General features: G+C 40.0%; 1 protein-coding gene across 1 annotated transcript in view; it reads right to left on the bottom strand.

Annotated features, from left to right (window-relative positions):
* Positions 1-331: 331 nt before the first annotated feature.
* LOC139759753 (uncharacterized) overlaps positions 332-24,357 on the bottom strand; it is a 38,255-nt gene continuing 14,229 nt past the window's right edge. Inside the window, exons 3-8 of the mRNA XM_071682192.1 lie at positions 23,994-24,120; positions 23,079-23,284; positions 9,273-9,408; positions 8,321-9,123; positions 6,447-6,579; positions 332-4,226 (exon numbers count right to left, since the gene is read on the bottom strand). Of these exons, the coding sequence (XP_071538293.1) occupies positions 3,900-4,226; positions 6,447-6,579; positions 8,321-9,123; positions 9,273-9,408; positions 23,079-23,284; positions 23,994-24,120 (1,732 nt within the window). The 3' untranslated portion in view covers positions 332-3,899. The remainder of the gene's footprint in view (positions 4,227-6,446; positions 6,580-8,320; positions 9,124-9,272; positions 9,409-23,078; positions 23,285-23,993; positions 24,121-24,357) is intronic.

Below are 24,357 nucleotides of genomic sequence, written 5' to 3'. Positions count from 1 at the left end.
TGTAAATCTTATCTGGGTGGCTTGGAGAATTAAATTCAACATATGTAATTTTAAGATTTCATTTTGAGGGAAAAAAATGTTTCAGAACATTAGGGAATTAATGAGATGAAACCTAGCTATGTGGACAAAAACATTAAGTTGAAGGTAAGTCTACAAAAGCCCAAATATTTTGTGGCAGTTTTTTTTTTTTTTTTAATTTTCCAAAAGAAGGAACAGAGAATTGGGCCAGGTGAGGGTAGTCCCTCAAAGGCCCAGTCCTCTGTTCTTAACGCTACCTCGCTAATGCGGGAAATGGCGAATAGTTTGAAAGAAAAGGAATTAAAACTGAGTATGAGTGTATGTGTAACTCATTTATTGTAATTCTGGGAGATGAAGTAGGACTTCTTTATCTGGGTAGTTATATGGGGGAAGAGTTTACATAAATTTTATTGTTTAAATTAACTACAGTGCAAAGTTTTTCACAAAATGTATACTTCATTACATGTAAAGTGAAATATGAATTTTAAGTTAATGAAACTTCCCCTCTGATACTTCCCATTTATTACTCAGTTTAGGTGTGAGAAATTTATACTGTAATAAAAAGGACCTATATAATTCATATTACCCTTTATCTACTTATAATTATCTGAGCACCATTACTTCTGTCAATGCAGAAAAAATATGTCACTGCTGAGGTAAATACTTCATAACATTCTCATGTAACATTCTGCTAGCATTATGAACTGTAGAGCGAGATTATAGGAAACCTCCTACAATGAAACCAATATGTAGTTCTATTTCCAAGTTTTCCCTTTCATAAAACATTTCAAGCATAGCTTCAGTGTTCTTTTGTATAATACAATGCACATGCATTTAAAAAATGTAAACATTTTATATTAACCCCTTTGAATGATGGGCTTCCCTGGTGAGCCTCAGCACTGTATTATAAATATAAGCTAAGAAAAAACTAACTTCATATTGTGGTACAATAACAGCACTTGATACTTGCAAGGCATAGAAGGAACTTGAATTGCTTGAAAAAATGCATGTTATGTGGACAAGGTGGCCTATTCCTTTGATTTTAAGCTCTATCTGTTCTTTAAGTAGTAAGTGGAAATCTATACAATCACCAAGGTATGGCAGCATCTCTGTGAATAATTCAGTTTTGAACAATGTGGATATGCTGTGAAGATGGAAGTCTGTAGTGTTCACTTTAGTGTTATTTTATTGACATGTTATTGTATTCTCAACACTGCAGTGAAAAAAAATTATACAATTTGGTAATACATTATCTTAGTGATTCAAAGCTTTGCTGATGCTCTGCCCAACTAATACTACATGCTTACCACCTCTAGCCAAATCATCACCAGTGGATTACACTGATGAAACTATTTGCAAATACAGCACAATTTTTCATGATGGATGACAAAAAATAATAAAGGCTCTGTAAGCATTTGAAATGTTATAAATCTTGTAATGCAGCTGCCACTGGCCTTTCTGCCTGCTTCATACAACCAGCTTTGTATCAACATACTCCTAATGCCCCCGAAACATTCTGTAATTTATTATTGCAATTTCTTATCCCAGAAAGGGAGTGGCCACAACAAAAGTCTCCATTTATCCCTATCCTTACATGCCCCTCCTCACATACCCATGCATTCTCCCACCATTTCTCTCTCTCCAGTACTTTTCTACTTGATTTCCCCATGTCACAGGTGGTATTCCTCTTACACCGATCCCTTTAATCGTAATATCGTATGTCTCCTTGTAACCTTCCCATCTTGCATTCTTTCCACATGCCCAAAACCTTTCAAAATATTATGTTTCACTTACTCTAACACTCCAGGATTCATTCCCTTTGCATTCCCTCCCATACCAAATCTCTCATACATCCCATCATTTCTTTCTTCATTCCATCTCATCAGTGTTTGCCCCTTTCAAATAGATCATCTCCCAAGCCTGAATACTTGACCTGTCACTTATTCCATGTCCATATTTCAGCTGCATAGGTCAGAGTTGGGAGGACTATGTAGTCCCTTAATCCATTCTTCATTTCCATACTTACACCTCTGCCCTTCATTATTCCATATATGTGCTCAAAAGCTATGGGGACATCACACAACACCCTGCCTCACACCCACATGTATACCGAAACTTTAGCTAAACTCTCCATCCACTCATACACATGCATTTGCCACTCCATCCATAGAAGACTTTCAAACCATCCAACTGTTGTCCACCAACCCATATATCCCTAACAAATCCCAAAAAGCATTCCACATGACTGTTGTATGCTTTCTCCAGATACATATAAGATACAGCTTCTTACCTTTTCCACAATCATATTCACCAAAAAAATCTCATCTATACATCCACTCTACCGACAACCAGCTTGCTCCTCCCTTATGCTGCATTCAGTCACTTTCATCACTCAATCTTGCACAAACTTTTCTTGGTATGCTTAAAAGACTCATTCCCCTGTAAGTGATATATACGTCCTTAGCAGCTTTTCCTTTGAATAAAGAAAAACAAAAACTTTCATCCAATTATCAGGCACAGCCTTCTGTTTCCATGCTAAAATACATATCAAATGCACTGTGAACACTTTCTCCTCCAAACTTCAACATTTCAGCCATAATCCCATCCACTCCAGGTGCCTTTCCTTCCTTCAACCTATCACCCTTTTTCCTCCCTCTTTGCTGTAGGTCTTTGCACTTGTATCCTTTTCATCAAACCCATCCTGCACTTGTATCCTTTTCCTTCCATCCTCCATACCCATGCATGTAATAACTGCTGCCTCATCTTCTCCCACATTCATCAGTTCTTAATTTCCTCTTTTTTGTACAAATACATATTTTCTCTCTTCTGACAGAAAAATACAATATGTGACACACATAAATGCACACACATTTAAAATTACATGAGTGTGTGTTTCTGAAAGAATAAACTAACCATGATTCTCAAGGATGAGTGTGAGATACACGTTGTTAATTTTGCTGCACCTCTAAAACTTTTTGTGTTGTTTGGTACAATCTATCCAACATCTCTATTAACATACATTTTGTTAGATACATAATGCTTTATATAATGTGTAATGTAATATACTAAATATATTTATTGCTTTTTGTTTACTTATGTATATTAAAAAAAATATATGACAACCTCAGAGGGCACTGCACTGCTGCTCACACCTACACGCCAGCACATCATTCTGAAGGGGTTAATAACCTGTGTGTATTCTAAACAGATTTTCATATCCTTCAGCAATTTTCGAAGAGGGAGATCCTTCTTAAAGAATATAATTTTTGCACCTGTTCTACATGCATCTTACAATGATAATATACAAAGAAAATTTTAAACATAAACAAGATGATATTGGAGCTGGGATAGCTATCTATGAATGCCCATCTTCACTTTTCATTATTCATTTTAGTTGTATAACTTCAGGTGAAATATCAATTCTGAGGTAATTGCAAATGAAGTCATTTCATCAACTCAAGAACAACTGGCTGCAGTACTTATTAAAATACACAGTATTAACACTTGACATGCATGAAGTGTTGTTCATTACATAGGCCCAACTAATATTAACATGAAAAGGTGTGTCACCAACTTCCATCAACTGAAAATTGCATTGGTTTTACAAGTTCCTGGTAAGTAAAGTCCTAAGCTGTAGATGAACAGGTTGGTTTTAAGATGATGCAGGTTAACCAATGTCCCAGCAGGTTTATAAAATGTTATTGTATAAGCCAGCAAAAATGGCTTATCCGAGTATGTAACCCAACATATAAACGAATGTTAATCTGGTGGGAAAACAGACATTGATACCATTGTAAATTCATATAAAGATGGTCAGATGTATAAAATTCTTTGAAGAACAAGCTATAAAACTTCCTCATCAAGACTCCTTTCTGATATGTTCACATCACATAAAGAGCAAATGTGTTCTGTGAGCCGCAGGAGCTGTCCCACTTTGGCAATTGGAAAAACTCTGGTTTCCATCTAGTAACATTTATGCTTCTCCTTGACAAAAAAGTCAAAGACTCACTCTCAAAAATACCATCTCTTTCTTCCAAAGATAGCATCCTCAGGTTGGGAAAATTGGGTAGCAGATGCTGCAAGAAAAAATGTAAGGCTGACACACTGCTTAAATTAGAGCAAAACTGAAGATGAAGGTTTGTAACAACATCAGATGATAACACAGCAAAATCTTCTTCCATATGCATTGCACAAGATAGTCCCAGCATCTGCAATGAAGAAAAGAATGAGACTATTGCACTACACTGCTGAGTGTTTTGTTTTTAGTACATATTACTTGCAAAAATGTATGTAAAAGTTACCCATCTCGAGGTTTTCAAATATTTCACAGAACTTGCAATTCTGGTTGCCTGATTCAGCCTATTCATTTTTCTTCAGACATAGCATGCATCTCAACAATCTGCAAAAATAACTGGGTTCTTTAGTATGAAGGGTGCAACTATATTCTAGTTCTGCAAGTTTACTTCAGAAATATTTATATTTTTATTTATTTAATTCACTTTTCCTTGTTAAAGCGAGGTAGGAAAAGGAAACCGATGAAAGAATGGCCCAACCCACCTGCATACAAATGTATATACATAAATACTCATAAATGCACATGTACATACCTATACATTTCAGCATATACATACATACACAGACTTTCTTTTTCTTTCAAACTATTTGCCATTTCCCACATTAGCAAGGTAGCATTAAGAACAGAGGACTGGGCCTGTGAGGGAATATCCTCACCTGGCCCCATTCTCCGTTCCTTCTTTTGGAAAAACATATGCATATAAAGACATATGCATATAAACACATGTACATATTCATACTTGCTGCCTTCATTCATTCCCGTCGCCACCCCACCACACATAAAATAGCACACACACACCCACGAGGTAGCACTAGGAAAAGACAAAAAGGCCCCATTTGTCCACACTCAGTCTCTACCTGTCATGTGTAATGCACCAAAACCACAGCTCCCTTTCCACATCCAGACCCCACAAAACTTACCATAGTTTACCTTAGATGCTTCACATGCCCTGGTTCAATCCATTGACAACATGTCGACCCCAGTATACCATATCGTTCCAATTCACTCTATTCATTGCACGCCTTTTACCCTCCTGTATTTTCAGGCCCCAATCGTTCAAAATCTTTTTTACTCCATCCTTCCACCTCCAATTTGGTCTCCTGCTTCTTCTCGTTTCCTCTACCTCTGACACATATATCCTCTTTCTGGCTTGTGTACAGAAGTACAAAGAAAGATTGGGTGAGGAATGACATAAGGTGAGAGTGAATGAAACTAGTGAAAGGAAAGGGAATTGAAGCTACCTGCTGGGTGGCTGGGACATGTACAATAGAAAGTGACAGGAAGGGACTGAAAAAGGAGAAAAATGAGGGATGGGGTGAAAAAGTATCAGCAAACTTTAGGGAGAACAAGAAAATTATATGAAAGGAGGTGAACTGTGAGAAAAACAAGAAAAAATGAGGGAGCAGATATGAAGTGGAATAAGCAAGAAATAAGTAAACAGATGATAAAGGAGTATTCTGAAAGACTGCTGAATGTTACATGACAAGGTGGCATATGTGGATATTCTGACTGAAGATTTATCAATATCAGTACTTATATATTTCTAATGCCTCAATTTTCTGTCTTTAAAGTTGTACATCACATTCTGAATTATCTTTTTTGAACAAATCCATCTTACATTTTCATTAATCTACTTTAAGAGCTACACGACAAAAAAGCTGCATGGAAATGTTGGACTCTTATGGTGTGAAAAGTTCTTCAACAAGATTGTACTCTTTTCATCCACTGAAAGTGATAAAAAAATGCCAAAGGGCAGCTTTTCAATCACAGTATGACATTGTGTACACGGAATCTAATATCACTCATGCTTTGGCATGTACAGCACATTGTTATGCACAGTGCTTTGTTTTGATTTTTTTAAAGGTTATGAGTGCTATAAAAAGTACTTGTAGAATCCAATAGGGCTACCTCAAATTATTGTCCTACAGATGAATTAGTTATGTTATCTTAAGTGATATTTTTTCTTGCTGTTAATATGTAGAGACTGTTAATGTTTGTAGTGTATTAATATGTGATGTTAATGTTTGAAATGTACTGTGTAACTGTCAAATTTTCATCAAATGTCATGTTAAGAATGGTCTGGTATTTACATGCAACAGTGGTTGACTGAATATTGAAATGTTTGGGTGTAATACTATCATGCTACTTTGTTTCAGCCAGCACTCTATGTTCAGATGTTTTGCTGATTGACATTTGTTGCTTGTGGGGTTCTGGAGTAGTATGAAACTATGACATGAGAGGGATATAATTTTGGAGTGGTGGTTAAAGGTTAAGATGGAACAGGTCAAGAACGGGGAAAAACAAGTCTATTGGTGACTGTTGTAAATAAGTCTTTTACTTACAACATACTCACCTCTAAATTTGGGGCTGCTTTCAATATATGGCCCGCCACCCTGGTGAAGGCAGAGTCACGTGTATTATCTGTCTCCGAAGATATATCCTGAATAACAAGGGTATGTAAAGCCACACATGGATGAAGTATGGTCCTGTTGGAAAACAAAACATAAATGAGACTATGTTCAGTAAAACTCATTGCATTTCCAAAAGCTATTCATCATTTCCATTCATAATACTAAATACCACATGCCCCTCAGTTATACCCTCAATTGCCACATTTCTCACCTTTGCATTCAAATCACCCATTACTAATACACTAATACCTAGTCTCTTGCATCAAAAATGCTGAAACATTCACTCAGCTGCTCCTAAAACACTTGTCTCTCATGCTTCAACAATGCATTATAAACTAATAAAAACAGCAGAAAGAATACTGGGGAGATAAATTTTACTTCCTCATTAATATCTATCCATCTATATCTCTAATATCCATTCCCTTTAAGCACTTACATAGAGGGAGTGGCCACTGTAAAAGTCTCCACTTATTCCTGTCCCTCCATGCCTCCCTTGCATACACCATTCCTCACATTCTTCCCCCACTACTCTCCCTTCAGGACTCTTCCACTCTTATTTCCCTATATACTAGGTAGTCTTCTCATATCATCATTAATAATAATGCAAAAATGAAAACTTAGAAATGTACCTCTCATGGAATATCAGAAATCTCATCCTCAGGGGTTTATCATTACAATACTGCAATAAATGGAAAACTCATATTCATACAAATGTAAATGGCCTTGAAGGCTGTGATACTTTCATTTCAGAAAAGACTTTGTAGCTGGTTGTGCTTATCAACGTGACACAACTTCTCAGAGAAGAAATTAAAAACTATCTGGTACCAAATTTCCATCATATAATTTAGTGCAACTCATTCTTTTTCCCCCTAAAGTATGCAAAACAGGAAATTAGGTAAAATTACAGAGGCCTTAACTTTAAAATTACTACTTATACTTTTAATGTAGTAAATATACAGAAAAATAATTTAATCTGGTGATGATACCACTAAAAAAATTGACAAAGATTCTACGAGTAATTTTCTTTCAAGCCTTCCACAAATTCCTATTGTGTACACATGCTCAGAAACTCTTACACTTCTCAGTTTAAACAAAACATGAGAATGTACTGCAGGTATTATATACTTGAACTAACAATATATTCACTTCCTAAATAACCCTTTCCCTCGAATTCACACGACTCCCTTCCATTTGTTAAAAGATGTATCAACTGAATTTTAAGTAAAATGATTTGGCAACTACAAATTAAAGAACTTCTGCACTGAAAACAAGGGTGACAAATTTCGTTATCCTTAAAAGTCTTTAAATATGAAGAAAATTCAGTATAAGCAACATACGCAAAAAAAATTTTCATGATACTCTCTCAGAAGTACATGCTAGTACTCCTTACTCATCCCAACCCTAAGTGCATGACTGCAGTACAGTAGTCATTCTTTTGCAAATCTCAAACTTCTACTGGTAGATTTTTTTTTCTCTGAAACCAGTCAGACTGCCAGTAAATTTCAGTACTTACAAGTCTTATCTGGAGGGTTACTGTTAACAAATATTATGGTCATGTGTACACCGTGTCCACAGATTTAGTTTTATCAAAACCCAAGTAAAAATTTACCTAAGAATATCAAAATCTAATCACATGATTAACTGTCTGGTCAAAGCACATCTAAATCCTTATCATGCAGTACTCAATGTTCTGGCTGTATTGAGCTTTGGACATAAGGATGTTCATGTAAAGATGGACAAACACTGGACCCAAAAATATGTTTTGCTGCATTATTTGGGGATAAGAAAAAAAAACTCATAGGTCATGCTCACGCACCTGTAACTTGTTGATGCATCATCACTGTCCCCCATCACCATAGATACAGCAAGATAATATAATCTTGGGCACAGGTTGATGAGTTGAAACAGTGTATTGGAATTCAGCTGTGCATATTCATAACATATCTGGAGGCTGGTGATACAGCTCCCTTGTGCATGCAGTGTTGGTAACACTACTTTTGTAATATCAACACCATCATGAGGGCGAAGAGCTAAAGACTCAAATGCACCCATCTGAGAAACCAATTTCTTTAGTTTTGTTCCTGCTTCTTCTAGTCTCCTCTCAAACACGGAGTCACAATCTGCCCCTTCAAAATTGTCATCCACATGCAGTCTAAGTTCTCGTAAATATGGAGCATTATTTATTAGGCACTTTAATCTATCATCAAGGACACCTTTAGTCCTGCAGCTTACTCTCAGAGCAGAGACCTGGGCACCCACATCTAAAAAGGGCTTCACAAGACTTTTTTCATTATCATCAATATAGGCATCAATTCCACACAAGCGCACACTTGGATAAAACACACACAACATTTGAATAAACCTTTCTGTTTGCTTCCAGTATAGGATATCAACATATCTCATTTGTCTAAATGAAAGTCTTGGTTTTGTGCCTTCTTTCCAACACTGCATGACTTCTTCACTGGTCATGCCATCAAAGAAACATGCAAAAAGAGCTTCATCACTCATAAATACTTCTGGCTGCATGTACGGGATGGCAAATTCTGTGAGCATTCCACAGTGACTGCCCAAGGACATCATAAAGTCGTTACTAAGGGCCCATTGGTTCATTCTGACGACCTGTTGCAAGAGACATTACATTATGAAAATCCATGATTTATAAACTACCTATAAGTAAATAAGAATGTCAAAACTAAATATACTAAGAATTTCAAAAATTTCATATATTCATGAAGAACATATACCTTACCAATATTGTAGATCCTGACCTGCAAATGTGGCGATTGTTGCACCAGTGCAGTAAGGACAGGCTTGATTCCCAATGCATCATGAGTGACAAACAATTTCTGCATTGGGTATGGTCCTAAGTGAGTTATTATTTGAGCAATATCCATACACCACTCACTGGAAATAATCAAAAAATAAAGTATCAACTGGCACTCCTAAGAAAGCAAAGTCATTCTGAGGAGAATGAATTGGAACACATAAATAAAGCTTGCCATAAAACTAACACAATCCCTTCATGAAGAAAACTATAAATTTAAAATCACGCCTGATCAATTTCTATAAAAAATTCCTGGTGTTACCAAGGGCTCTTCAAAATGTAACTGCAGCCCATGGCTGCACTACATGCAGAAGCAGGAAATCAAAAATGGGAGGGAAGGATTTCCAGCCCCCCGCTCTCTCCCCTTTTAGTCGCCTTCTACGACACGCTACCACATGTGAGGTAGCGCAAGGAAAACATACAAAAAAAGGCCACATTCATTCACACTCAGTCTCTAGCTGCCACACGTAATGCAGTGAAACCACAGCTCCCTATCCACATCCAGGCCCCACAGACCTTTCCATGGTTTACCCCAGACGTTTTACATGCCCTGGTTTAGTCCACGGACAGCATGTTGACCCTGGTATACCACCTCATTCTAATTCACTCTATTCCTTGCACGCCTTTCATCCTCTTGCATGTTCAGGCCCTGATCACTCAAAATCTTTTTCACTATATTCTTCCACCTCCAATTAGGTCTCCCACTTCTTGTTCCCTCCACCTCTGACACATATATCCTCTCTGTCAATCTTTCCTCACTCATTCTCTCCATATGTCCATACCATTTCAACACCACCTCTTCTGCTCTCTCAAGCACACTCTTTTCATTTCCACACATCTCTCTTACCCTTTCATTACTTACTCAATCAAACCATCTCACACCACATATTGTCCTCAAACATTTCATTTCCAACACATACACCCTCGTATGTACAACCCTATCTAAAGCCCATGCCTCACAACCATATAATATTGTTGGAATATTGTTCCTTCAAACATACCCATCTTTGCTCTCCGAGATAATGTTCTCTCCTAAACATTCTTTATCGCTCCCAGAACCTTTGCCCCCTCCCCCACCCTATGACTCACTTCTACTACCATGGTTCCATTCACTGCTAAGTCCACTCCCACATATCTAAAATGCTTCACTTCCTCCAATTTTTCTCCAATCAAACTTACATCCCAATTAACTTGTCCCTCAACCCTACTGAACTTAATAACCTTGCTCTTATTCACATTTACTCTCAACTTTCTCCTTTCACACACTTTTCCAAATTCAATCACCAACTTCTTCAGTTTCTCACTCAAATGAGTCACTTCCAAGGCCCTCTCATCTGCAGCAGGCTGCATACTCGCCCCTCTCTCCAAACTCTTGCATTGACCTACCTAACCACCCCATCCATAAACAAATTAAACTACCATGGGGACATCACACACCCCTGCAGCAGACCAGCCTTCACTGGGAACCAATCACTCTCCTCTCTTCCTACTCATACACATGCCTTACATCCTTGGTAAAAACTTTCACTGCTAGCAGCTTACCATATACTCTTAAGACCTTCCACAACACACCTCTATCAACCCTATCATATGCCTTCTCCAGATCCATAAATGCTACATACAAATCCATTTGCTTTTCTAAGTATTTCTCACATACATTCTTCAAAGCAAACACCTGATCCACACATCCTCTACCACTTCTGAAACCACACTGCTTTTCCCCAATATGATGCTCTGTGCATGCCTTCACCCTCTCAATCAATATCCTTCCATATAATTTCCCAGGAATACTCCACAAACTTATGCCTCTGTAGTTTTGAAAACTCAACTCTATCCCCTTTGCCTTTATACAGTAGCACTATTCAAGCATTCTGCTAATCCTCAAGTGCTTCACCATACAATGATTATCCTTACCAACCAATCAACAATACAGTTACCCCTTTCTTAATAATTTCAATTGCAATACCATCCAATCCTGCCACTTTGTCAGATTTCATCATCTGCAAAGCTTTCACCACTCCTTCTCTCTTCAGCAAACCATTCTCCCTGACTCTCTGAGTTTGCACACCGTCCCGACCAAAACACCCTACACCTGTCACTCTATCATCAAAAACATTCAGCAATCCTTCAAAACATTGACCATTTCCCACATTAGCGAGGTAATATCAAGAATAGGGACTGAACCTTTGAGGGAAAATCCTCACTTGGCCCCCTTCTCTATTCCTTCTTTTGGAAAAGTTAAATCTGGAAGGGAGGATTTCTAGCCCCCTACTCCCATCCCTTTAAATCACCTTCTAAGACATGCTAGGAATACGTGGGAAGTATTCTTTCTCCCCTGTCCCCAGGGATAATATATATAAATATTTCTTTCTTTCTTTCATACTATTCGCCATTTCACGCATTAGCGAGGTAGCGTTAAGAACAGAGGATTGGGGCTTAGAGGGAATATCCTCACCTGGCCCCCTTCTCTGTTCCTTCTTTTGGAAAATTAAAAAAAAAAAAAATAAATATATATATATATATATATATATATATATATATATGGTCAAGTCAATTGGGAGGTAAGTTTGAATGGAGAAAAACTGGAGGAAGTAAAGTGTTTTAGATATCTGGGAGTGGATCTGGCAGCGGATGGAACCATGGAAGCGGAAGTGAATCATAGGGTGGGGGAGGGGGCGAAAATCCTGGGAGCCTTGAAGAATGTGTGGAAGTCGAGAACATTATCTCGGAAAGCAAAAATGGGTATGTTTGAAGGAATAGGGGTTCCAACAATGTTGTATGGTTGCGAGGCGTGGGCTATGGATAGAGTCGTGCGCAGGAGGAAGGATGTGCTGGAAATGAGATGTTTGAGGACAATGTGTGGTGTGAGGTGGTTTGATCGAGTAAGTAATGTAAGGGTAAGAGAGATGTGTGGAAATAAAAAGACCGTGGTTGAGAGAGCAGAAGAGGGTGTTTTGAAATGGTTTGGGCACATGGAGAGAATGAGTGAGGAAAGATTGACCAAGAGGATATATGTGTCAGAGGTGGAGGGAACGAGGAGAGGTGGGAGACCAAATTGGAGGTGGAAAGATCTCCATCTTTCCACCTCCTGAACATGCAGGAGGGTGAAAGGTGGGCAAGGAATAGAGTGAATTGGATCGATGTGGTATACCGGGGTTGACGTGCTGTCAGTGGATTGAATCAGGGCATGTGAAGCGTCTGGGGTAAACCATGGAAAGTTGTGTGGGGCCTGGATGTGGAAAGGGAGCTGTGGTTTCGGGCATTATTGCATGACAGCTAGAGACTGAGTGTGAGCGGATGGGGCCTTTGTTGTCTTTTCCTAGTGCTACCTTGCACACATGAGGGGGGAGGGGGATGGTATTCCATGTGTGGCGAGGTGGCGATGGGAATGAATAAAGGCAGACAGTGTGAATTGTGTGCATGGGTATGTATGTATGTGTCTGTGTGTATATATATGTGTACATTGAGATGTATAGGTATGTATATTTGCGTGTGTGGACGTGTATATATATACATTGTGTATGGGGCTGGGTTGGGCCATTTCTTTTCGTCTGTTTCCTTGCGCTACCTCGCAGACGCGGGAGACACCGACAAAGCAAAATAAATAAAATAAAAAATAAATAAATAAATATATATATATATATATATATATATATATATGTGTGTGTGTGTGTGTGTGTATATTTTTTTTTTCCGGTCTCCCGCATTAGCGAGGTAGCGCAAGGAAACAGACAAAAGAATAGCCCAACCCACACACAAAGGCAAAGGGGATAAGAGTGAGTGCTCAAATTCCAGAGGTATAAGTTTGGTGAGTATTCCTGGGAAATTATATGGGAGGGTATTGATTGAGAGGGTGAAGGCATGTACAGAGCATCTGATTGGGGAAGAGCAGTGTGGTTTCAGAAGTGGTAGAGGATGTGTGGATCAGGTGTTTGCTTTGAAGAATGTATGTGAGAAATACTTAGAAAAGCAAATGGATTTGTATGTAGCATTTATGGATCTGGAGAAGGCATATGATAGAGTTGATAGAGATGCTCTGTGGAAGGTATTAAGAATGTGTGGTGTGGGAGGCAAGTTGTTAGAAGCAGTGAAAAGTTTTTATCAAGGATGTAAGGCATGTGTACGTGTAGGAAGAGAGGAAAGTGATTGGTTCTCAGTGAATGTAGGTTTGCGGCAGGGGTGTGTGATGTCTCCATGGTTGTTTAATTTGTTTATGGATGGGGTTGTTAAGGAGGTGAATGCAAGAGTTTTGGAAAGAGGGGCAAGTATGCAGTCTGTTGTGGATGAGAGGGCTTGAGAAGTGAGTCAGCTGTTGTTCGCTGATGATACAGTGGTGTTGGCTGATTCATGTGAGAAACTGCAGAAGCTGGTGACTGAGTTTGGTAAGGTGTGTGAAAGAAGAAAGTTAAGAGTAAATGTGAATAAGAGCAAGGTTATTAGGTACAGTAGGGTTGAGGGTCAAGGCAACTGGGAGGTAAGTTTGAATGGAGAAAAACTGGAGGAAGTAAAGTGTTTTAGATATCTGGGAGTGGATCTGGCAGCGGATGGAACCATGGAAGCGGAAGTGAATCATAGGGTGGGGGAGGGGGTGAAAATTCTGGGAGCCTTGAAGAATGTGTGGAAGTTGAGAACATTATCTCTGAAAGCAAAAATGGGTATGTTTGAAGGAATGGTGGTTCCAACAATGTTGTATGGTTGCGAGGCGTTGGCTATGGATAGAGTTGCGCGCAGGAGGGTGGATGTGCTGGAAATGAGATGTTTGAGGACAATATGTGGTGTGAGGTGGTTTGATCAAGTAAGTAATGCAAGGGTAAGAGAGATGTGTGGAAATAAAAAGAGTGTGACTGAGAGAGCAGAAGAGGGTGTTTTGAAATGGTTTGGTCACATGGAGAGAATGAGTGAGGAAAGATTGACCAATAGGATATATGTGTCAGAGGTGGAGGGAATGAGGAGAAGTGGGAGACCAAATGGAGGTGGAAAGATGGAGTGAAAAAGATTTTGAGTGATCGGGGCCTGAACATGCAGGAGGGTGAGTCATGCAAGGAATAGAGTGAATTGGAACGATGTGGTATACCGGGGTTGACGTGCTGTAAATGGATTGAACCAGGGTGTGTAAAACGTCTGGGGTAAACCATGGAAAGTTCTGTGGGGCCTGGATGTGGAAAGGGAGCTGTGGTCTCAGTGCATTATTACATGACAGCTAGAGACTGAGTGTGAACAAATGGGGCCTTTGTTGTCTTTTCCTAGCGCTACCTCGCACACATGAGGGGGGAGGGGGTTGTTATTCCATGTGTGGCGAGGTGGCGATGGGAGTAAATAAAGGCAGACAGTATGAATTATGTACATGTGTATATATGTATATGTCTGTGTGTGTATATATATGTGTACATTGAGATGTATAGGTATATATATTTGTGAGTGTGGACGTGTATGTATATAAATGTGTATGTGGGAGGGTTGGGCCATTCTTTCGTCTGTTTCCTTGGACTACCTTGCTACGCGGGAGAGAGCGACAAACCAAAATAAATAAAATATAGGGATAGGGGATTAAGAATACTTCCCACGTATTCCCTGCGTGTCGTAGAAGGCGACTAAAAGGGGAGGGAGCGGGGGGCTGGAAATCCTCCCCTCTCGTTTTTTTTTTAATTTTCCAAAAGAAGGAACAGAGGGGGCCAGGTGAGGATATTCCAAAAAAGGCCCAGTCCTCTGTTCTTAACGCTACCTCGCTAACGCGGGAAATAGCTAATAGTTTAAAAGAAAGAAAGAATATATATATATATATATATATATATATATATATATATATATGCTCTGTGGAAGGTATTAAGAATATATGGTGTGGGAGGCAAGTTGTTAGAAGCAGTGAAAAGTTTTTATCGAGGATGTAAGGCATGTGTACGTGTAGGAAGAGAGGAAAGTGATTGGTTCTCAGTGAATGTAGGTTTACGGCAGGGGTGTGTGATGTCTCCATGGTTGTTTAATTTGTTTATGGATGGGGTTGTGAGGGAGGTGAATGCAAGAGTTTTGGAAAGAGGGGCAAGTATGAAGTCTGTTGGGGATGAGAGAGCTTGGGAAGTGAGTCAGTTGTTGTTTGCTGATGATACAGCGCTGGTGGCTAATTCATGTGAGAAACTGCAGAAGCTGGTGACTGAGTTTGGTAAAGTGTGTGAAAGAAGAAAGTTAAGAGTAAATGTGAATAAGAGCAAGGTTATTAGGTACAGTAGGGTTAAGGGTCAAGTCAATTGGGAGGTCAGTTTGAATGGAGAAAAACTGGAGGAAGTAAAGTGTTTTAGATATCTGGGAGTGGATCTGGCAGCGGATGGAACCATGGAAGCGGAAGTGGATCATACGGGTGGGGAGGGGGCGAAAATTCTGGGAGCCTTGAAGAATGTGTGGAAGTCAAGAACATTATCTCGGAAAGCAAAAATGGGTATGTTTGAAGGAATAGTGGTTCCAACAATGTTGTATGGTTGCGAGGCGTGGGCTATGGATAGAGTTGTGCGCAGGAGGAAGGATGTGCTGGAAATGAGATGTTTGAGGACAATGTGTGGTGTGAGGTGGTTTGATCGAGTAAGTAATGCAAGGGTAAGAGAGATGTGTGGAAATAAAAAGAGCGTGGTTGAGAGAGCAGAAGAGGGTGTTTTGAAATGGTTTGGGCACATGGAGAGAATGAGTGAGGAAAGATTGACCAAGAGGATATATGAGTCGGAGGTGAAGGGAACGAGGAGAGGTGGGAGACAAAATTGGAGGTGGAAAGATGGAGTGAAAAAGATTTTGTGTGATCGGGGCCTGAACATGCAGGAGGGTGAAAGGAGGACAAGGAATAAAGTGAATTGGATCGATGTGGTATACCGGGGTTGACGTGCTGTCAGTGGATTAAAACAGGGCATGTGAAGCATCTGGGGTAAACCATGGAAAGCTGTGTACGCATGTATATTTGCGTGTGTGGACGTATGTATATACATGTGTATGGGGGAGGGTTGGGCCATTTCTTTCGTCTGTTTCCTTGCGCTACCTTGCAAACGCAGGAGACAGCGACAAAGCAAAAATATATATATATATATATATATATATATATATATATACTCTTACTTCTTCATCCCACCACTCACTACCCTTTCTAATCAACCCACCTCCCACTCTTCTCATGCCACAAGCATCTTTTGCGCAATCCATCACTGATTCCCTAAATACATCCCATTCCTCCCCCACTCCCCTTACTTCCATTGTTCTCACCTTTTTCCATTCTGTACTCAGTCTCTCCTGGTACTTCCTCACACAAGTCTCCTTCCCAAGCTCACTTACTCTCACCACCCTCTTCACCCCAACATTCACTCTTCTTTTCTGAAAACCCATACAAATCTTCACCTTAGCCTCCACAAGATAATGATCAGACATCCCTCCAGTTGCACCTCTCAGCACATTAACATCCAAAAGTCTCTCTTCGCGCGCCTGTCAATTAACACGTAATCCAATAACGCTCTCTGGCCATCTCTCCTACTTACATAAGTATACTTATGTATATCTCGCTTTTTAAACCAGGTATTCCCAATCATCAGTCCTTTTTCAGCACATAAATCTACAAGCTCTTCACCATTTCCATTTACAACACTGAACACCCCATGTATACCAATTATTCCCTCAACTGCCACATTACTCAGAGAGAGGCATTTGGACGATTTTTGCAGGGAAAAAATGCAATTGAGTGGGAGACGTATAAAAGAAAGAGACAAGAGGTCAAGAGAAAGGTGCAAGAGGTGAAAAAAAGGGCAAATGAGAGTTGGGGTGAGAGAGTATCATTAAATTTTAGGGAAAATAAAAAGATGTTCTGGAAGGAGGTAAATAAAGTGCGTAAGACAAGGGAGCAAATGGGAACTTCAGTGAAGGGCGCGAATGGGGAGGTGATAACAAGTAGTGATGATGTGAGAAGGAGATGGAGTGAGTATTTTGCAGGTTTGTTGAATGTGTTTGATGATAGAGTGGCAGATATAGGGTGTTTTGGTCGAGGTGGTGTGCAAAGTGCGAGGGTTAGGGAAAATGATTTGGTAAACAGAGAAGAGGTAGTAAAAGCTTTGTGGAAGATGAAAGCCGGCAAGGCAGCAGGTTTGGATGGTATTGCAGTGGAATTTATTAAAAAAGGGGGTGACTGTATTGTTGACTGGTTGGTAAGGTTATTTAATGTATGTATGACTCATGGTGAGGTGCCTGAGGATTGGCGTAATGCGTGCATAGTGCCATTGTACAAAGGCAAAGGGGATAAGAGTGAGTGCTCAAATTACAGAGGTATAAGTTTGTTGAGTATTCCTGGGAAATTATATGGGAGGGTATTGATTGAGAGGGTGAAGGCATGTACAGAGCATCAGATTGAGGAGGAGCAGTGTGGTTTCAGAAGTGGTAGAGGATGTGTGGATCAGGTGTTTGCTTTGAAGAATGTATGTGAGAAATACTTAGAAAAGCAAATGGATTTGTATGTAGCATTTATGGATCTGGAGAAGGCATATGATAGAGTTGATAGAAATGCTCTGTGGAAGGTATTAAGAATATATGGTGTGGGAGGCAAGTTGTTAGAAGCAGTGAAAAGTTTTTATCGAGGATGTAAGGCATGTGTACGTGTAGGAAGAGAGGAAAGTGATTGGTTCTCAGTGAATGAAGGTTTGCGGCAGGGGTGTGTGATGTCTCCATGGTTGTTTAATTTGTTTATGGATGGGGTTGTTAGGGAGGTGAATGCAAGAGTTTTGGAAAGAGGGGCAAGTATGAAGTCTGTTGGGGATGAGAGAGCTTGGGAAGTGAGTCAGTTGTTGTTCGCTGATGATACAGCGCTGGTGGCTGATTCATGTGAGAAACTGCAGAAGCTGCTGACTGAGTTTGTTAAAGTGTGTGAAAGAAGAAAGTTAAGAGTAAATGTGAATAAGAGCAAGGTTATTAGGTACAGTAGGGTTGAGGGTCAAGTCAATTGGGAGGTCAGTTTGAATGGAGAAAAACTGGAGGAAGTGAAGTGTTTTAGATATCTGGGAGTGGATCTGGCAGCGGATGGAACCATGGAAGCGGAAGTGGATCATAGGGTGGGGGAGGGGGCGAAAATTCTGGGAGCCTTGAAGAATGTGTGGAAGTCGAGAACATTATCTCGGAAAGCAAAAATGGGTATGTTTGAAGGAATAGTGGTTCCAACAATGTTGTATGGTTGCGAGGCGTGGACTATGGATAGAGTTGTGCGCAGGAGGATGGATGTGCTGGAAATGAGATGTTTGAGGACAATGTGTGGTGTGAGGTGGTTTGATCGAGTAAGTAACGTAAGGGTAAGAGAGATGTGTGGAAATAAAAAGAGCGTGGTTGAGAGAGCAGAAGAGGGTGTTTTGAAATGGTTTGGTCACATGGAGAGAATGAGTGAGGAAAGATTGACCAAGAGGATATATGTGTCGGAGGTGGAGGGAACGAGGAGAAGAGGGAGACCAAATTGGAGGTGGAAAGATGGAGTGAAATAGATTTTGTGTGATCGGGGCCTGAACATGCAGGAGGGTGAAAGAAGGGCAAGGAATAGAGTGAATTGGAGCGATGTGGTATACCGGGGTTGACGTGCTGTCAGTGGATTGAATCAAGGCATGTGAAGCGTCTGGGGTAAACCATGGAAAGCTGTGTAGGTATGTATATTTGCGTGTGTGGACGTATGTATATACATGTGTATGGGGGTGGGTTGGGCCATTTCTTTCGTCTGTTTCCTTGCGCTACCTCGCAAATGCGGGAGACAGCGACAAAGCAAAAAAAAAAAAAATATATATATATATATATATATATATATATATATATATATATATATATATATATATATATATATTTTTGCTTTGTCGCTGTCTCCTGCGTTTGCGAGGTAGCGCAAGGAAACAGTTGAAAGAAATGGCCCAACCCACCCCCATACACAATGTATACACACACACGTCCACACACGCAAATATACATACCTATACATCTCAATGTACACATATATATACATACACAGACACATACATATATACCCATGCACACAATTCACACTGTCTGCCCCCATTCACTCCCATCGCCACCTCGCCACATATGGAATACCATCCCCCTCCCCCTCATGTGTGCGAGGTAGCACTAGGAAAAGACAACAAAGGCCCCATTCATTCACACTCAGTCTCTAGCTGCCACGCAATAATGCCCGAAACCACAGCTCCCTTTCCACATCCAGGCCCCACACAACTTTCCATGGTTTACCCCAGACGCTTCACCTGCCCTGATTAAATCCACTGACAGCACCTCAACCCCGGTATACCACATCGATCCAATTCACTCTATTCCTTGCCCTCCTTTCACCCTCCTGCATGTTCAGGCCCAGATCACACAAAATCTTTTTCACTCCATCTTTCCACCTCCAATTTGGTCTCCCACTTCTCCTCGTTCCCTCCACCTCCGACACATATATCCTCTTGGTCAATCTTTCCTCACTCATTCTCTCCATGTGCCCAAACCATTTCAAAACACCCTCTTCTGCTCTCTCAACCACGCTCTTTTTATTTCCACAAATCTCTCCTACCCTTACATTACTTACTCGATCAAACCACCTCACACCACACATTGTCCTCAAACATCTCATTTCCAGTACATCCACCCTCCTGCGCGCAACTCTATCCATAGCCCACGCCTCGCAACCATACAACATTGTTGGAACCACTATTCCTTCAAACATACCCATTTTTGCTTTCCGAGATAATGTTCTCGACTTCCACACATTCTTCAAGGCTCCCAGGATTTTCGCCCCCTCCCCCACCCTATGATTCACTTCCTCTTCCATGGTTCCATCCGCTGCCAGATCCACTCCCAGATATCTAAAACACTTTACTTCCTCCAGTTTTTCTCCATTCAAACTTACCTCCCAATTGACTTGACCCTCAACCCTACTGTACCTAATAACCTAGCTCTTATTCACATTTACTCTTAACTTTCTTCTTTCACACACTTTAACAAACTCAGTCACCAGCTTCTGCAGTTTCTCACGTGAATCAGCCACCAGCTTCTGCAGTTTCTCACATGAATCAGCCACCAGCGCTGTATCATCAGCGAACAACAACTGACTCACTTCCCAAGCTCTCTCATCCACAACAGACTTCATACTTGCCCCTCTTTCCAAAACTCTTGCATTCACCTCCCTCACAACCCCATCCATAAACAAATTAAACAACCATGGAGACATCACACATCCCTGCCGCAAACCTACATTCACTGAGAACCAATCACTTTCCTCTCTTCCTACACGTACACATGCCTTACATCCTCGATAAAAACTTTTCACTGCTTCTAACAAGTTGCCTCCCACACCATATATTCTTAATACCTTCCACAGAGCATCTCTATCAACTCTATCATATGCCTTCTCCAAATCCATAAATGCTACATACAAATCCATTTGCTTTTCTAAGTATTTCTCACATACATTCTTCAAAGCAAACACCTGATCCACACATCCTCTACCACTTCTGAAACCACACTGCTCTTCCACAATCTGATGCTCTGTACATGCCTTCACCCTCTCAATCAATACCCTCCCATATAATTTACCAGGAATACTCAACAAACTTATACCTCTGTAATTTGAGCACTCACTCTTATCCCCTTTGCCTTTGTACAATGGCACTATGCACGCATTACGCCAATCCTCAGGCACCTCACCATGAGTCATACATACATTAAATAACCTTACCAACCAGTCAACAATACAGTCACCCCCTCAAATTCCACTGCAATACCATCCAAACCTGCTGCCTTGCCGGCTTTCATCTTCTGCACAGCTTTTACTACCTCTTCTCTGTTTACCAAATCATTTTCCCTAACCCTCTCACTTTGCACACCACCTCGACCAAAACACCCTATATCTGCCACTCTATCATCAAACACATTCAACAAACCTTCAAAATACTCACTCCATCTCCTTCTCACATCACCACTACTTGTTATCACCTCCCCATTTGCGCCCTTCACTGAAGTTCCCATTTGCTCCCTTGTCTTACGCACTTTATTTACCTCCTTCCAGAGTATCTTTTTATTCTCCCTAAAATTTAATGATACTCTCTCACCCCAACTCTCATTTGCCCTCTTTTTCACCTCTTGCACCTTTCTCTTGACCTCCTGCCTCTTTCTTTTATACATCTCCCACTCAATTGCATTTTTTCCCTGCAAAAATCGTCCAAATGCCTCTCTCTTCTCTTTCACTAATAATCTTACTTCTTCATCCCACCACTCACTACCCTTTCTAATCAACCCACCTCCCACTCTTCTCATGCCACAAGCATCTTTTGCGCAATCCATCACTGATTCCCTAAGTACATCCCATTCCTCCCCCACTCCCATTACTTCCATTGTTCTCACCTTTTTCCATTCTGTACTCAGCCTCTCCTGGTACTTCCTCACATAAGTCTCCTTCCCAAGCTCACTTACTCTCACCACCCTCTTCACCCCAACATTCACTCTTCTTTTCTGAAAACCCATACAAATCTTCACCTTAGCCTCCACAAGATAATGATCAGACATCCCTCCAGTTGCACCTCTGAGCACATTACCATCCAAAAGTCTCTCTTTTGCGCGCCTGTCAATTAACACGTAATCCAATAATGCTCTCTGGCCATCTCTCCTACTTACATACATATACTTATGTATATCTTGCTTTTTAAACCAGGTGTTCCCAATCACCAGTCCTTTTTCAGCACATAAATCTACAAGCTCTTCACCATTTCCATTTACAACACTGAACAGTCCATGTATACCAATTATTCCCTCAACTGCCACATTACTCACCTTTGCATTCAAATCACCCATCACTATAACCCGCTCTCGTGCATCAAAACCACTAACACACTCATTCAGCTGCTCCCATGCCTCTCATGATCTTTCTTCTCATGCCCAGGTGCATATGCACCAATAATCACCCATCTCTCTCCATCAACTTTCAGTTTTACCCATATTAATCGAGAATTTACTTTCTTACATTCTATCATATACTCCCACCACTCCTGTTTCAGGAGTACTGCTACTCCTTCCCTTGCTCTTGTCCTCTCACTAACCCCTGACTTTACTCCCAAGACATTCCCAAACCACTCTTCCCCTTTACCCTTGAGCTTCGTTTCACTCAGAGCCAAAACATCCAGGTTCCTTTCCTCAAACATACTACCTACCTCTCCTTTTTTCACATCTTGGTTACATCCACACACATTTAGACACCCCAGTCTAGCCTTTGAGGAGGATGAGCACTCCCCGTGTGACTCCTTCTTCTGTTTCCCATTTTAGAAGTTAAAAATACAAGGAGGGGAGGATATTATCCCTGGGGATAGGGGATTACGAATACTTCCTACGTATTCCCTGCGTGTCGTAGAAGGCAACTAAAAGGGGAGGGAGCGGGGGGCTGGAAATCCTCCCCTCTCGTTTTTTTTTAATTTTCCAAAAGAAGGAACAGAGTGGGGCCAGGTGAGGATATTCCAAAAAAGGCCCAGTCCTCTGTTCTTAATGCTACCTCGCTAACGCGGGAAACAGCGAATAGTTTAAAAGAAAGAAAAAGAAAGATATATATATATATATATATATATATATATATACACTTATATATATATATATATATATATACACTTTACACTAGGAAGTAAAGAATAAGATAAATATATATAAATAATTCTAAAATATCAACACTTGTAATGTTTAATGTTTAAGTTTTGTCTTTAATATAAAGAAATGCTAAAGATGGCCCTACCTTAAAATTTCGAAGCGTTCTCCTCCAAGCTCAATTTTTGTATCAACACAAAGTCGCAGTAGTAAAAAAAGAACAAACTCTTCTTCTGTTTTTGAAGTCCAACTCAGCTGCTCAAACGCATCCACAATCTGCGACCGTAATACAGAATCTAAACTTCCAAGAGTGCTCGTGTTCCACCACCAATCACGAAACTTCTTAATTTCTTGCTGTAGAGTAAATCAAACAGTAGCTATATAGCAAGTACTGCATTTCAGTTTAACAGAAATTAATTACATTTACATCTCATAGTAATGGTAAAAAAAATGGTTAAAACTTTTTCTGGGACAAATGGTTTTCCCTTTATATCAATATTACACGAGACATTTATAACTACATCCGCCTCGAATAACTTACTCTTGTATATTACAAGCTTCTCTCATTGTGAAACAAAAGGCAACTATAACTTATATGATGGCTAAAGCAGCATGCAAGTACTATATAAGTTTCTCAATTACTGCTACATGATGACACTAGAAAACAGTTTTCACAAATATGCTATCTTTATGTTATTTGAAGTCGTCAGTCTAAATGAGATGCCTAAGTCAATCAAACTGGTAAAACAGACAAATAATTACTCCAAAAGCTTAAAAGAACATAACTGAATTGTTACACCTGATGCACTGGTTCCAAATTAACCATATAGGCATCGTCTGATATAAGTGATAGTTACTGGACAAGTAAGAATCATCATGCCATCCCTGAATAGAAGACATACCCATCTGAGAAATACGCCTGTCTTTCTTGAAAACTGCTTTCCTCCCAAGAATGTGTCTCATACAGGTTAATTATCATATGATTATTCCTGATAAACTACACCCTGCAATTTACAGCAATAGAGTTAATACCTATGTCTAGTAAGCATTTAAGAGAACATACCCACTGTGGCTTGGGAGGTGGCATGGTCACCTCATTTAGATTGTAGATCTGACTTCTCTCTGTAGACTTTTTACTTTTTTTCTTTTTCTGTGGTAACTCAAACTGCCATATCATAACTGGGTCCCATCTGTGGCATAAAAAAAAAGAAGAATGAGACAAATTAATTCTATCTTGTAATAAACTATGCTTAAGACATGAAGAGGATTAATACAGAAGATCTGTCCAATTTCCTTTGGAATAAGCAATGTTTGTATGAAAATTTATTCAAATTACAGGAAGCAATCTTTCCACTTGGCCAAGACTAAGTCCTACCATTTCATAATTATAATTCCGGTGAGTCTGTAAACCCAATGTAGTTTTTAAG

The sequence above is a fragment of the Panulirus ornatus genome, chromosome 34, assembly GCF_036320965.1.
Source record: "Panulirus ornatus isolate Po-2019 chromosome 34, ASM3632096v1, whole genome shotgun sequence".
Lineage (NCBI taxonomy): Eukaryota > Metazoa > Arthropoda > Malacostraca > Decapoda > Palinuridae > Panulirus > Panulirus ornatus.
Note: the sequence above shows the minus strand (reverse complement) of the source record. Positions and strands in the feature narration are given on the sequence as shown.